The following is a 15024-nucleotide window of genomic DNA, read 5'->3' as shown; positions in this document are numbered from 1 at the left end:
TATAATGAAATGCTCCATGCAGTAGGAGCTTGGGCACTCTGATACCGATGGTAGATATGGGCTGTGGTGTTAAGTGGATGACAGACAGGACAGTGGGCGAGGAACACATACAAGTGTTGTATCCATTGCGACAGTTCTGATACGCTATTTGGCAATAGACAGCTGCTTTGTTTTCTACATACACTGAAGCATGAACTTGAGTTTACTTGGGATATTTGAAGTAATAGACCTGTACTATAATTCTAAAATGAAAGAGAACGATACATGGTTGATGAGGTTGCACTTCTGTTCCAAATGAGTTTATAGACTAGTCTTTCTAAAATGCTGCTTCAGAGCTGGGCTCGGTGGCTCAGCCTGTAATCGCGCGCCTTTGGGAGGCTGAGGTGAGTGGATTGCCTGAGCCCGCGGGTTCGAGACCCGCCTGGGCAGCGAGACCTCATCTCTACAATAAATCAAAAAATCAGCCGGGCGTGGTAGCGCATGTCTGTAATTCCGGCTACTCGGAAGGCTGAGGCAGAAGGATCCCCGGAGCCCAGCAGCTCGAGGCTGCGGTGGCCGGGAGCGGCCACTGCACTCCAGTCTGGGCGACAGAGTGAGACTCCAACTCAAAAAAAAAAAAATAAAATGCTGCTTCAGTCATTTTATAGCACAATTTGACATGAAGTCTCTCCCACTCACAGAAAATTCTATTAAAGTGGGTTTAATTAAGGTTGTTTTTCAGACCTGTGTGTTTTTCTGAAGATGTGGTCAGTAAAAATAACTACTCTTAAAATAAGCCTTTAACGAACAAAAATCCCAGACTTACTAGCCTCTGAAGTTGATGTTTTAAAATATTGTCTGTTTCAGTATTTAATCTTTTTTTATTGTGATAAAAATATACATAACATAAAATGTGCCATTTTAATCATTTTTAAGTGCATAGTTCAGTGGCATTAAGTACATTCCCATTATTACGCAGCCATCACCACAACAATTTTTTCATCTTCGCAAACTGAAATTCTCTATCCATTAAACATTAACTCCCCATCTCCTTCCCTCATTGGTATTTAGTCTTGAGGAGAAGAAATTTGCTTTTAAAATTGCAAAACTTGTGTTTAAAATGTAACCTTATAGTTATATTTATTTGGTTAACCAAGCTGTAAAGGTAGCAAAGACATGTTCTTAAATGTAAAAGTCTTTGGTCTAGGTAATGCTATTAATTATTTTTCACAAATAAATTATAAGAATTTTGTAAACATTTAAAATCTAAATGTCAAAATTTGTCCTAAAGCAAATTTCTAACTATTTACATAGTTAGAACTAATTTACATCGCTTGATTTTTGAACCGAAGTTTTGGTGTATCTAGATTAAGGCGTTTCAACCTCAATGATATTGGAATTTGTAGTCTGGTAATTCTTTGCTGTAGGAGTCTGTTCTGTGCATTGTAGGATGTTTAGCAACATACGTGGTCTCTACTCACTAGGTGCCAGTAGCACCCTCTGGTTGTGAAAACCAAAAATGTCTCTGGTGATTTTCAAATGTACCTGCGGGGCAAAATTACCTCTGGTTGAGAAGCACTGATGTAAATAATACCATTTTTATTTTAGATTCAGGGAGAACACATGCAAGTTTGCTACAGAATATATTTGTAGTGGTGGGGATTAGGTCTCAGGTGGTCCATTCCCCAGGTAGTGAACATTATACCCAATAGGTAATTTCTGAACCCTAACTTCTCTCTCCACTTCTCCCTTATTGATGTTCCCAGTATCTATTATTTTCATTTTTGTGACCATTTAGCTCCATTTTAAAAAGCATTTTATTTTGGAAGAATTTTAAATTCTAGTAAAGTTGCAGATATAGTTTCTACATACCCTTCATTCATCTTCCTATAACAACATTTTACATAACATAACTTAGTTGGTTAAAACTAAGAGATTAATATTAGTACAATGCTGTGACTAAACTACACACCTTATTCATATATCTCCAGTTTTTCCACTAATGTCCTTTTTATGTTCTAGGATCCAGTTCAGAATACTACATTGAATTTAGGACAATCTCATTTTAAAGTGACATGTTTAAATAATGAATACTTATTATTGAGATTGCTGGACACAGCAGGCATTCTTCTCATTGCTACTATTTTTAAAGGTTTACGAATTGTTCACAAAATTATACCATAGCCAGGTACAGTGGCTCATGCCTGTAATTCCTGCAGTCTGGGAGGTTGAGGCAGGAAGATTGTTTGAGCTTAGGAGTTCAGGACCAGTCTAGGCAACATAGTGAGATCTTGTCTCTACAAAAAAATTTTAAAAATTTGCCAGGTGTGGTGGTATGCTCTTATAGTCCCAGCTACTGGGGAGACTGAGCTAATGAGGTTGAGGTTGCAGTGAGCAGTGATTCATGCCACTGCACTCCAACCTGGGCGACAGAGTGAGACCTCGACTCCAAAAACAAACAAACAAACAAACAAAACCCAAGAAGATAAAAAGACTGAGTTACTGTCATGTCTAGAACTCTTGAATTTTTCAAAGTAAGAAAGTCTTCCATAGTTTGTCTATTTATAAAAATATGCTCTTTGTATAAACTATGTTTATAGATATATTAAATGAGTAGCTAGTTTTATGATGCAAAAGTGTATGCCAATGGATTTTATTGTAATGAAGCAAGCAGGAAGAAAAAAATTGAAGTGTTTTAGATTATTCCCACTGCAATCAGGGGTAGCCGAGGTGACGCCAGTCAAATTATGCTCTTGTAAGCTGGACCAAGGAGTTTGCTCATCAAAATTGAAGAAACAGTTGATTTCTTATTAATTTCTATAAAATACAAAGCTATAGAAATAATTTTATTAATGTAAGTACCTCTAGACATTTACTCACTGTATGAGAATGTAAGGAGACCACTTAAACATTTACATGTAAGAGGTTATTTTAGATGTCCTCGGGGGTACCACAGAGTTCTCCATGTATAAGTCATTATGATGCTGCTTCCTGTCTCATTATAGACACAGCAGACAAAATGCAGTCCAAACAACAAACAATTATAAACACCAACTTCTTGAAAGGGAGCTGCTTTACTGACCTCAGATTCAAGCAACTGTGGACTTAATTCTTGGCTTGCCCAATTTGTTAAATGCGTGAACAAGCACCAATTTTCTAACTTATCTGGCTCTTAGTTTTCTCATCTCTTAAGCGAGCATTTGCTAGGGCGAGTTAAATATCCCAGTGTATAAAAGGTGCATGACCAGTTGTAAATGGTCAAGAAATGGTAGCTATTATTACCAACACAGTTGTTTGTAGAGTGTCTCTAGAAGCTCTCCATATCTTGTAACAATGCTTAATATTGTTATTATTTTTACTGTGCTTGCAGTTGAGAATACTACAGACCCTGGTCCAAAAATTCAAGCAATAACTTGCTTCCTATGAGGAAGCTCCTCTCCTAACAATTGTGTCTCCCTTATCCTTTTCTTTTAGATACCCCTTTAACACAGGCAGTGCCTGAATGTCAGCGCTGGGAGAAACTACAGAATTCAAGATGTGTTTGTAAAATGCCCTATGAATGTGGGTAAGTTCTGTCTTCCCTCATTTCTCTGTTTTAGTTTATTCAGGATAAATGAGATGGTTTCTTAGATGCTAAGTCAATGAAGGTGTGGCTTACCAAGGGGTTAAGGGTCTTTGTATTTTAATCTGGTCCAACTGCTGCCTGTTATTTGCCTGGGTCACCAGGGCTGACTGCTATGCTTTAAGCAGGATCTTAATCTGGCTAGCAAGGGCATTTTAAGCACTGCTTGTTTTATTCTTAAAATGGAGGAAAATCACAAAACTGTCACCTGAGGATTTAGAGCTTTAGAGAATTAGAACTGAAATTCCCCTGGGACATAAGCTCTTAAAACAATACTGATGGAGAAAAGTGCAGCTGCTTTTTCTGATTTTTGAAGCATCTTTTCTAGATTTCCATTATAAGAAGGCCACTGGTGGTTCAAGCCTGTAATCCCAGCACTTTGGGAAGCCCAAGTGAGAGGATTGAGACCAGCCTGGGCAACTTGGTGAGACCTTGTCTCTACAGTAAATCAAAAAATTAGCTGGATGTGGTAGTGCATGCCTGTAGTTCCAGCTACTTGAAAGGCTGAGGCAGAAGGATCACCTGAGCTCAGCCGGTTGAGGCTGTGGTGGATGTGAATGTGCCATTGCACTTCAGTCTGGGCGACAGAGTGAGACTCCAACTCAAAAAAAAAAAGAAAGAAAGTCCACCAACTTGAAATCACTGCATTGTAGGAGGATATTTGAAGTAGTTACTAGATGTCTGCGTCATAGTCCCATTAGGATACAGATGGCTCAGTTAAATTAGAACAAGAAGTTTTAGAAGGACCATTTACAAAAATGTGGACAGAGTAAAGGAAACTACAAGTCCCGGGGCGATACTCCTGAATTGGTGACAGCTTGGCCATATATTCACGCCTAGGCCTGCAGGAGCAGGGAGAGGCCCATTTAGGTAAACCTAGAGACAGGGAACAATGTGGAGATGGCCCTGAGGAGGAGCTGATGCTCTTATTTTAGGGACCTCAAAGATTCCACAAGAGTGAGCCAGGGGAATAAATACCCCAGATACACTCTCTTCCTACCTCCAGTGTCCTGCCATTGATCAAATTCAATGAAGGTAAAGCACAAGGAAGTCCAGGATGTGGTCTATACATATGAGCCTCCCAGGCAGGTAGAGAAGAGTAGAGAGTGGATCTGGGGAGGAGATTGGAGATATCTGCCCCACCCCCCCATTTACTGGACATCTTTAAAGATTCAAAACACTCATTTGCCAATGAATTACTTGGTTTTAATTATTATGGCCATCAAGACCCATATCCAACGTCTTGAATCTACAGTGATTGTATATAGAAACTTCTGGTGTGAAGAATAATATAACTAAATGGTAGTCAGTCTGGATACATTCTGGTTCTAATACTCTGACTCTGCTGCTACTTTCTGACACCATTGTTTACTCTGATTCACTTTTATCCTCTTTCCAACTTTCCCAATTCATTTAGTTTATCTGCACTGCAGCCTGTTGTTTATAGACATGGTATGAGTTTCAGTATCATCTCACGGTCTCAGATATTGATAACAAGGTGGTATTGTAAGGTCTCTTGGAAGCCCTTTCAGTTTGGAATAATTCTATTTAAGGCAAATAAACATCATAAAAAAGATACAAAAATAACAGCATTTGCTTCTGTTTTATAAGTAACCTCAGGTAAATTTAACTCTTGGTCAAAGATGGCAATATTAGACTAAATAAAATTTTGAGAATGTAGACTCTGACTCCATTTGGTAAATGCAAATGCTTTGTTGTGTAAGGTTTAAGCTACAGTAAGGCTTCTTCATCTGTCAGCATTCAGAAATTTGGTTTTTTATTAATAGTGACATTTCTACGTAGCTATATATCATTTTAGCACCAAAGCTTGTAAAAAAGTAACATGTTTTATAGAAATACTTTTAAATCAGTTTGTAAACAAATAATTTTAAAAATAGCATTGTAAAATACAGTTTCATCTTCCCTTGGTGACTAGAGTCATCAATTATTGGATGATACTATTTTATGGACATGAACTCTTGGCTGCTGTGCTGGGAGGAGCTCATTTCCCCTGCAATCAATGGTTTCATTTGACTATGATCTCTTTGAGGGTTTCTGTTTCCTTCCTTGCCAGCTGTTGCTAGCAGATCTTGCCTTCTTGTCTAATCTTCTGTATCTGATCTCTTCTAGGTGAAACTAGATTAACACTAGCTATCTGTGCTTGCAAAAATTGTGGGCAAATGAAGAGTAAATATAAATATGGTTATTTGGAAGAACTAAGGGGATTGGGCCCTAGGAATGAGGGGAATTTGAGTTTTCGTCCCTTTTTTTTTTTTTTTGCTGTGGGTGGTAATATCAGAAGGCATTAAGCGCAGAGCCTCACTTTTTCACTTCTCAGTTTTTAAGAATGAAAATCTCATTAAAATTATTTTCAGATCTTCTCTGGATGTATGTGCTCAAGACGAAAGAAGCAAAAGGATACTGCCTCTGACAGTTTGCAAGATGCATGTTCTCCACTGTCAGGGTAGAAATTACACTCTTACTGGTAGGGACAGCTGCACTCTGCCTGCCTCAGCTGAGAAAGCTTGTGGTGCATGTCCACTATGGGGAAAATGTGATGGTAAGGGATGTTTGCATTTTTAAATATAACAATGCTAGAGTAATAGTACAGAGGTTTTAAAAAATGTGGTTCTGGTTTAGTAGTGGGTCAAAGCAGACACCTGAGGATGTCAAAGCCCCAGACCAGACAATGAACTGCCCTCTCCCACTCCCTTTCCTGCGGAGGGCCACAGGTCAGGGACCTCAGAGGTTGAAAACCTATTCCTGATGGTTGGGATGTTCTCCCAAACTTTGGCGATTCCCATTCGACCTTCATGACTTTTGTTCTGTCCTTGCATTATCCATATTATGTACTCATTTTTTAAAAGAGTGACATAAAAATAACTTAAAAAATGGAGACTTTGCATCATGTCCTTAAGAGGAAGTGTCACTTGCCATAAATATTAGGTAACTGTGGAAATACGTGTACTGAAACAACCATAAAGTTGTAGATTCTTGCCAGACACTACTCTGAGACTGATGATGCTCTTTCTTTGTGAATTTAGCAAGTGTTAGAGGGGTGTTACAAAGATACTAGCACCAAGGTGACACTTTCTCCAAGAAGTAATCAGAAGGATTTGAAGAGAATAGAAAAAAAGAGTTACATTCTTGCATTGCGATTCATTATTTGCTAATGCTAAGTCTGAGTAGCACTTATAATGATCCTGAATACAACCAAGGACTCAGCACACCTCCCATGGTTTGGGCTATGCTATGGGAGAAGAAAGACTGGGTCTCCAGAGCTAAGTCACTGACTGGATTTCTCTGTCTGTGAATTTGGGAGCTGGACTGTGTGATCTATGGATCTCTGTCAGTTCTTCACTCCCTGTCCCTCTTAGCCTATTCCCATTGGGCACCTTTCTTCTTGCTCCTTCATGGTTTGCAGCACAGAAGATGACATACATTATTCTAGCCATGTCTGGGTCACTTTCAGTTTGGTGGTCACCACTGCCTGCTGACTGACCTTTTTACTCTCCTTCTGAAGACACCTGGCTGGTATATTCCAGCCATGCAATTCCCTTGCACAGACTCCTTGCCTCTCCAGCTCATCTCTGGTTTGGTTTTTGGGAAATGTAGCCTTCTGTATATCATGTCTCCTCTCTCAAAGGAAGTTTCATTCCTCCTTTTTCCTCTGTTTGAGCCTCGACTCTCAGTTCTTTGCTGAGGTCTTGGTCTTCTCACTTGGTCTGGAGGATGAAGGATTACACTCAGTTGCTGGCTCACATGGACAGCAGCATCCAAGAGGACAGGCTGGAGAGCTCTTGAGTTGGATAGAGTCATCCCATGTGGGTCCGACCAATAGAATGCCTGGCACCAACCTCAAAACCTATTTATTCGGAGTGGAGTAAAATGACTCAACTTCCTGGTCCTACTGCCTTTCTAGGAGATAGGTTATTGTATCATGAAAGGCAGGAGTTTCTATCGCTCTCTAATCACCTCATAATTACTTTGGAGGCAATGTGCTTTGACTCCTTCACCTCCACAATGTGCTGTTAAGTCTCTCTCACTTATTTTTTTTCCTAGCCCAGAGCAGCAAATGTGTCTGCCGAGAAACATCAGAGTGCGAAGACGGAGGGTTTAGCGTTTGTGTGGATGTGAATGGCAAGGAACAGACAATGTCCGAATGTGAGGCAGGAACCCTGAAATGCAGAGGGCAGAGCATCTCCATCACCAGCATCAGAACCTGCGCTGTGGAAACCGAGTAGTTTCTGGAAGCCCTGGATGTCTTGCTTGGAATCCAGCAGGCAGCTAGGGCAGAGTTAAAACATCTGTGTAACCGGGCGCTTGGACAGCTTTTCCAGAATGGAGGCACATTCTTTCTCCTTCTTCTCCAGTGTTCATTTCTCTTCTTAACTCCCAGACATCTGTATAAACATGATCCTTTGTTCTCCAAATCTAAACCCAGATACTATTTTTAGTTTTTGTTAATGTCAGTCAGGATGAAGATAATTCCTGAGCCTTTGCACAAGTTTGCTGTGTGTTCTTGGACTTGACTTTTTGTTTTGTCTGTAATATCTGAGGGTTAGACTAGAGAAATTTGAATGCTCCTTTCAGCCCTATCATTCTAGTAAGTATGACTGATCTAACCCATGGGCTAGAACACACTCTACAAACTGATTAAGAAAACAGAAGGTACATGATTTCCTGATTAGAGAAGTTGGCTTCCTTCAATGAAACCAAATACAAAGGGTACCTTGAATGAACAAAGACAGATACAGTTAATTCTGTCCTGAGAAGTAATCCCATGCTTTACCCAGCTGAGTCCACCACCATGTGTAGCGATCCTTATTTTCGTTGGGAGAGGGAACTCTGAAATGTCAGAGCATCATGTTATGTGTCACAGGAGTGCCTTCTGTCTTCTTGTCTGAGAACAAACGCAATCCAATCTTCTCTTTGGGGTTTTTCTTTCATATGTGTCAAACACAAGGCCTACAATTTGCCCTTCGTCTTTTTTTTTTTTTTTTGAGTTGGAGTCTCACTCTGTCCCCCAGACTGGAGTGCAGTGGCTGCTCCCGGCCACCGCAGCCTCGACCTGCTGGGCTCCGGTGATCCTTCCGCCTCAGCCTTCCAAGTAGCCGAAACTATGGGTGCGTGCTACCGCGCCCGGCTAATTTTTGATTTATTGTAGAGACGAGGTCTTGACAAGTTGCTCAGGTGGGTCTCAAACCCACGGGCTCAGGCAATTCACTTGCCTTGGACTCTCAAAGTGCTAGGATTACAGACTGAGGCATCGAGCCCGGCCTCCTTTGTCCTTTTTGTCTTGTAAGAAGCATCAGTTCATGCCTGAGGTATTGGCTGGTTGTGTATTTGAGAAGAGTTTTCCTTAAATGGCGATACCTATAGTTTTTTCAGGGGATATACAGGCTGATATATAGGCTGAAGCACTGGCCTTTTAGTTATCCTTATTCATTTTTCCTCAAAACAAAAAAGCAGCTGTGGGAGGTGAAATTTAAAATATGTTTTTATGGCTGGGCTCAGTGGCTCAGCCTGTAATCCCATGCCTTGGGAGGCTGAGGTGAGTGGATTGCCTGAGCCTGTGGGTTCGAAACCCACCTGGGCAACTTGGTGAGACCTCATCTCTACAATAAATGAAAAAATTAGCCAGGCATGGTAGCGCGTGCCTATAGTTCCAGCTACTTGGAAGGCTGAGGCGGAAGGATCACTGGAGCCCAGCAGGTCGAGGCTGCGGTGGCCGGGAGCGGCCACTGCACTCCAGTCTGGGCGACTGAGTGAGACTCCAACTCAAAAAAAAAGAAAAAAAAATGCTTTTATGTGCAAATACTATCTTTGTATTGTTCTGCTACTGATAAATACAGTTCAACAAAACTTCAGTTAAAATGACAAGGATTGGAAAACTCATTAAAGATATTATTCTTCAGAATAGTTTCATCTGTATTATGTTTAATTTTAGAGATGATTTCTATGAGGAATTGTTTATGAGTCTGAAGTTTTATGTCTGATTCACATCTAGCTTTAGATGGAGCATATAGAAGTTACAAGGAGGCTGGGCTCGGTGGCTCAGCCTGTAATCCCAGCACTTTGGGAGGCCGAGGCAAATGGATTGCCTGAGTCTGCAGGTTCAAGACCAGCCCAGGCAACTTGGCAAGCCCTTGACGCTACAATAAATAAAAAATTAGCCTCGTGTGATAGTGCACACCTGTAGTTCCGGCTATTTGGAAGGCTGAGGCTGAAGGATTGGCTGGAGCCCAGTAAGTTGATGCTGGGATGGCTGTGAGTATGCCACTGCACTCTAGCCTGGGCGGCAGAGCGAGGCTCCAACCCCTCCCCCCCACAAAAGGAAGTTACAAGGAGGAAGTTTTCCATTGATTAAAAACAATAACATTCAACTATTTCAATTGCATTTGCTAGAGGTAATCACAGAGTCAATTTCTACCCTAAGCAGAGGGATGGATTTGAAAATTCCGGGCCCAGATGCAGACTCTGAGTCAAAAGGTTGAGCAGGTAATTCATTTGGGAGGAAATACTTCAGAATCTTTCCAATAATTTATTCTCTTAAATTAATATGGAGTTAAGAGTCCTACTGCTTATGTATCACCATATTCCTTTCCTATATAATATAAAAGATATGGTCAGTATTATTAAATGCTATCAGAGATTGAGATCTGGAAAAAAAAACCAACCTAACAGATGTAACAACTAGAGGTTTGAGAAAGAGGTTCCAGCAGAGTTACTAAAGAAGAAGTAAAAGATTAATGAATTGTTGGAGAAGGAGGGTATCAGTGAATGTGGTGGTAGTGCCTTGAACTACTGAATTTTTTTGTTTCTTTTTTCTTTCCTGAACATTCTTGTGCTGACATTTTCTCTAGTCAGACAGAGGCATTCACAATTTCCTATGGAGAATTAGAATTGCTACAGCAGGTTGGCAAGGAGAAAGACACGTTCAGCACTGAGTCTTTAACAATGTTTTGAAACTTTCAAAATAAGTTCTTGAACACCTGTAGAGAGACGTTGAAGAAAGCCTAGGGGCACTGTTTTATACCCTAAAAATAAATTAAGAGAATAGAGGAGGGTGAGAATTCCCCTGCCTGCCCTTCCCTCTGTAGGTCACCTGGGCTAGGATGAGATAGAGTCTTAGAGAAGAGAGAAAGCAGTGCTGAGATTAAAATCATCTGGACCTCTGAGGGAACAAGAGTTAAAGTAGGATTGGCTGGTGCATTAACCATTACTGGCTCCAAGGAGCTATGCGGGAGCCAAGGCACATCCTATAGACCATCACTCACCACTTATGTCAAAACTGCAAGTTACCTGGACAGAGAAGCTACCTTAGAAGGTCTCCTAATTTCATTGAGAAGTGCCTTCCTGTGACATCTCACATCTTCCTAATAATCAATCAAATGAAGTGCTGCTTATAATTGCCCTAAGATTTAGTAAACCCCATCCAAACTATTGTGTATGCAACCTCCCTTTCAACTACCACTGCAAAACACTTATAATCATTTTGATACAGAGGAAGGGTTCCTGATATTCAAGTGGGTTATGGTGGGAATGTGGAATGGCAAGCAGGAAATTCAATAAATGACCCCTGGAACTGTGGGTGATCTAGCAACTAGCCATGTAACTGGCTAATTTGATTGCGGGTTCCCCTCTTAGGTGGGCAGATCATGGTTAATCTCAGCTTTACATGGGACTTGTGAATTCATCCAGTTGTTGCGTAACTGCCTGTTCAGATCTGCAGGTGCTGATCAGTTGATTTATTCAGCATTCTATGTAACAACTTATTATGTGTCCATGCATGAATCATTAATCATTTTTCCTTTTGGTCAAGACAGGTATGTGTACTAATCAATATTTTTGAACCTCACATGTCTTTGTTTTATGTTGCTATAACACAGTGCCACCTACTGGGCAATTTATAATGAACAGAAATTTATTTGGCTCATGGCTCTGGAAGCTGGGAAGTCCAAGAGCATGGTACCAGCATCTGACAAGGGCCTTTGTGCTGCATTATCCAATAGAGAAAAGTGGGAGGGCAAGAAAGCAAGAAGGGGATGAACTTGCTTTTATAATCAACCTATTCTCTCAATAACTAACCCACTCCTGTGATAATGGCATAATCTATTCATGAGAGCAGAGCCCTTGTGGCCTAATTACTTCTTATTAGATCCCATCTCCCAGCACTGTTGTCTTTGGGACTAAGGTTTCAACACATGAACATTGGGGGACATAGTCAAATCATAGCACCATGGTTTATCATTTGTTCTATATTTTCTTTCTATTTCTATTCAGTTTTCTTATACTTACATACTCATATACATACTAACTCACTGGATTAGTTGTGAGATCAGCAAAATAGCTAGTGCAAGTGGTCATCATAAACATGAAGATAAGCTAAGATGCTGCATACTTTCCTATAAGATGAAATCAGGTGTATCTACTACACTACTCTTTTTCTCTCTGAAGTAGAAGAGGAGTAGACAAAGAAAGGAAGAGAAAAAGAGAAAGGAGAGGAAGAGTGGGAGGAATGAAGGGAGAGAAGGAGGGTTATAGTGGGAAGGTGGAATGGCAAGCAGGAAATCTGATAAATGACCCCTGGAACTTTGGGTTACCTAGCAAACCATATGGGTGGGAGGGAGGAGGGAGGGAGGGAGAGAGAGCAAGAGAGAGCAAGAGAGAGAGAGAGAGAGAGAGAGAGAGAGAGAGATTCTTAGTATGAGATTGACAGAATTGAGCAACCACATCAGTCCACAGAGATTTTTGTTTCTTGATAGACTAGTTAAAGTATATTCAACATTTGTGTTAGAAACAGAATGGCCTGTTTCTTTTTCAGAACACTAAGCCAGAAAGCGACCTCAGTAGGAGGCAATTTCCGTTAATATCTGAGGAACCAGAGAGGTTTATGCCTGCCTTTCAATTACCTTGGTCTTTCAGGCAGTTCACACATTTGTGGACAAGAAAGCTGATGGCATGATAGGAGCCCCTGCTGTGACAACCAAAGCACCTGCAATTTGTCTTTTTATTTATTCCTGTCAGACTCTGAAGGCAAAGCTCTAGATTTATACTCAAAATATCAACCACATGGAAAAATTTGCTTTTTCAGTCGAGGGTTAACAAGACCAGATGGAAAGACTGCCGTTGTTTCAGAAGGGGTGGGCTGGAGATGAGGAGGTGAGTAGGAGAAGAAAGAACATTAAAATGCTCTTCTTGATTCACAAGCTGAGGAAAATTTCCTGTGAAAGGACAAATATAAGAACTGCTCTGTTATCACTGTTATTTCCATGCATCCTTACAATAGGAGACTTGTACTGAATTCCAGGGGAGGGGATTTAAGTACACAACAGATCAATGATGTCCAAGATGGAAATTGACTGAAAAATAATGAAGCGTATGTGATACTGACTTGAGAGCCCATTACAAAGTAATTAGCTGACCAGGTCAACTGGGAACACAGAGAGATCAAAACAATTTTTGGCAATAGTGAAATGGAATTTTCTTAGCAAGGGAAAGTTTTGCCTGACTTCCTCAAAAGATAGTAATTAACACAAAATGCTCAGGATTGGTATATCATTAGACCATACACAGCTTACATGTGCATTATGATAATATTTAATATGAGGCCACTCTGAACTCCAGAAAGTCTTCTGGAGAGTCTGGAAACCCTTCCCTCTCTTTTCTGTACATTTAGCATCAAGAATAACTTCTAAGTCAGGCAAGATGCAATATTATGAGCAAGCTTATTGATTGGATTCTTGTGGTCCTAAAGGATTGAATAGCTGTGGTGTGATGATAATGAGCTTTCTAAAGTACCTTGACTCTCACAATAACATAACAATTTTCTGTTTAGCATAGACATGACACACAGATTCATTAAATGTGACAAAGAAAGATAGCTTTGAAGAGATCTGATCCCCAAATGCCTTCTAGCCTGGTAAGAATTGGGACTTATATGGTTCTGTGAACTCCATTGCTCAGTGTACTGGTTGTATATCCTCAATAAAATGTCCATTTTATAGTCACTTTCCAAATCTCACAGCTAGCTAGCAGAAAACCATGTGTGGATAAGGCTTTTCAGCCTCTCCAGGAAGGGCTCTTTCTGTTTTACCATATATAGTGCTGCCCTCTTTACTGTCCTGTGAACCTGTGGATGTTACATGTGAGTTGTGTCTTACAAGATAGAGGCAGAGTTAATAAGTTGTTTAGGGATGGGGTGGTATCTTGCTAAACCTATAAGGGCTGGTATTCTAAAATGCTAACATGGACTTAGATAGGCATGCCTTTTCTTTTGTGCCTTGGTATGTTTCTTCTAATTCTCTTCCTTCTTCTTTTGAATATAGATAGATTTTCTCTAACCTTCCCAGTGGACAATTGATTGAGGATGAGGAAGATTACTGTTGAGAATTGTGGTAGAGAAGGAGCCAGAAGACTTAAAGAGGAAGCTTAGAAATTGCTGAGATCTACATAACATGACAAATAAGTCTAAGTCCTAGGAAAGTTACCTCGGGATGCTGGCATGTCAAGAGATTACTGCTTCCTGCTCAAGGAGTAGAGGTGGCTGGAGCTAGCAGTGCCTTTGGATGAAGACTGGAAATTATGATCCTGCAGTGAACATTCTTTCCCATTTTGATGGGAGAAAGAAGGAGACTATCTTAGTGGGATAAGGCTGTTGCAACAAAATACCACAGATTGCATGGCCTAAAAACCTCACATTTATTTCTCATAGTTCTGGAGGCTGCAAAGTCCAAGACTAAGGTGCTGGCAGATTTTGTGTACGTTGAGGGCCTGCTTCTGGGTTTTCAGGTGATCACCTTCCTGCTATGTCCTCATATGGTAGAGAGGGAGCTCTGGTCTCTTGCTCTCCTTATAAAGACACTAACACCATCATGTGGTCCCTACCCTCATGACCTCTTCTATACCTAATATCCCCTGAAGAGCTCACTTCAAAATACCATCATATTAGGGATTAAAGTTTTAACACATGAATGTTGGGAGAGGAGACACAAACATTCAGTCTATACTAGAGACCATGCCCTGCTGTATACTTTTGTCAAACCTGTTGTTTCATTCAGTGAGTTTGTGAGGAATCTTACCTCACAAGCTTGCCTTTTGGCAATCCTGGTGAGTAATGCGAAGATGTCAGAGTAAATTTATACAAGCTAATAAATTGCCTCTGTAAATTCTGGGGAGACATTTTTTCTCACATCATAGTGGGAGTGACTCAAAGATCTAATAGAGGTCCTAAGAAACTCAGGATAGGAAATACCAACTTCTCTCTCCTAAGAAGAAACATTGGAACTCAGTCTTGGGATGTGGAATGCAAAGACCTGAATGCTAGAAAAGAGCAACATTAATATTTAAAGCTAAAACTTGAAAAATGCTTATTACATGCCAGTAAATGCTATGAGTGCTTTATAGAAATTTAATCAGAC

At 40.4% G+C, this 15024-nt stretch overlaps 1 protein-coding gene across 1 annotated transcript in view; it reads left to right on the top strand.

Annotated features, from left to right (window-relative positions):
* The window catches only part of C7 (complement C7), a 67767-nt gene extending 59481 nt beyond the window's left edge, over positions 1-8286 (top strand). Inside the window, exons 16-18 of the mRNA XM_008052530.2 lie at positions 3454-3544; positions 5977-6161; positions 7664-8286. Of these exons, the coding sequence (XP_008050721.1) occupies positions 3454-3544; positions 5977-6161; positions 7664-7845 (458 nt within the window). The 3' untranslated portion in view covers positions 7846-8286. The remainder of the gene's footprint in view (positions 1-3453; positions 3545-5976; positions 6162-7663) is intronic.
* Positions 8287-15024: the final 6738 nt, after the last annotated feature.

This window comes from Carlito syrichta, unplaced genomic scaffold (genome assembly GCF_000164805.1).
Source record: "Carlito syrichta isolate Samal-C Ts95f unplaced genomic scaffold, Tarsius_syrichta-2.0.1 Scaffold279718, whole genome shotgun sequence".
Lineage (NCBI taxonomy): Eukaryota > Metazoa > Chordata > Mammalia > Primates > Tarsiidae > Carlito > Carlito syrichta.
Note: the sequence above shows the minus strand (reverse complement) of the source record. Positions and strands in the feature narration are given on the sequence as shown.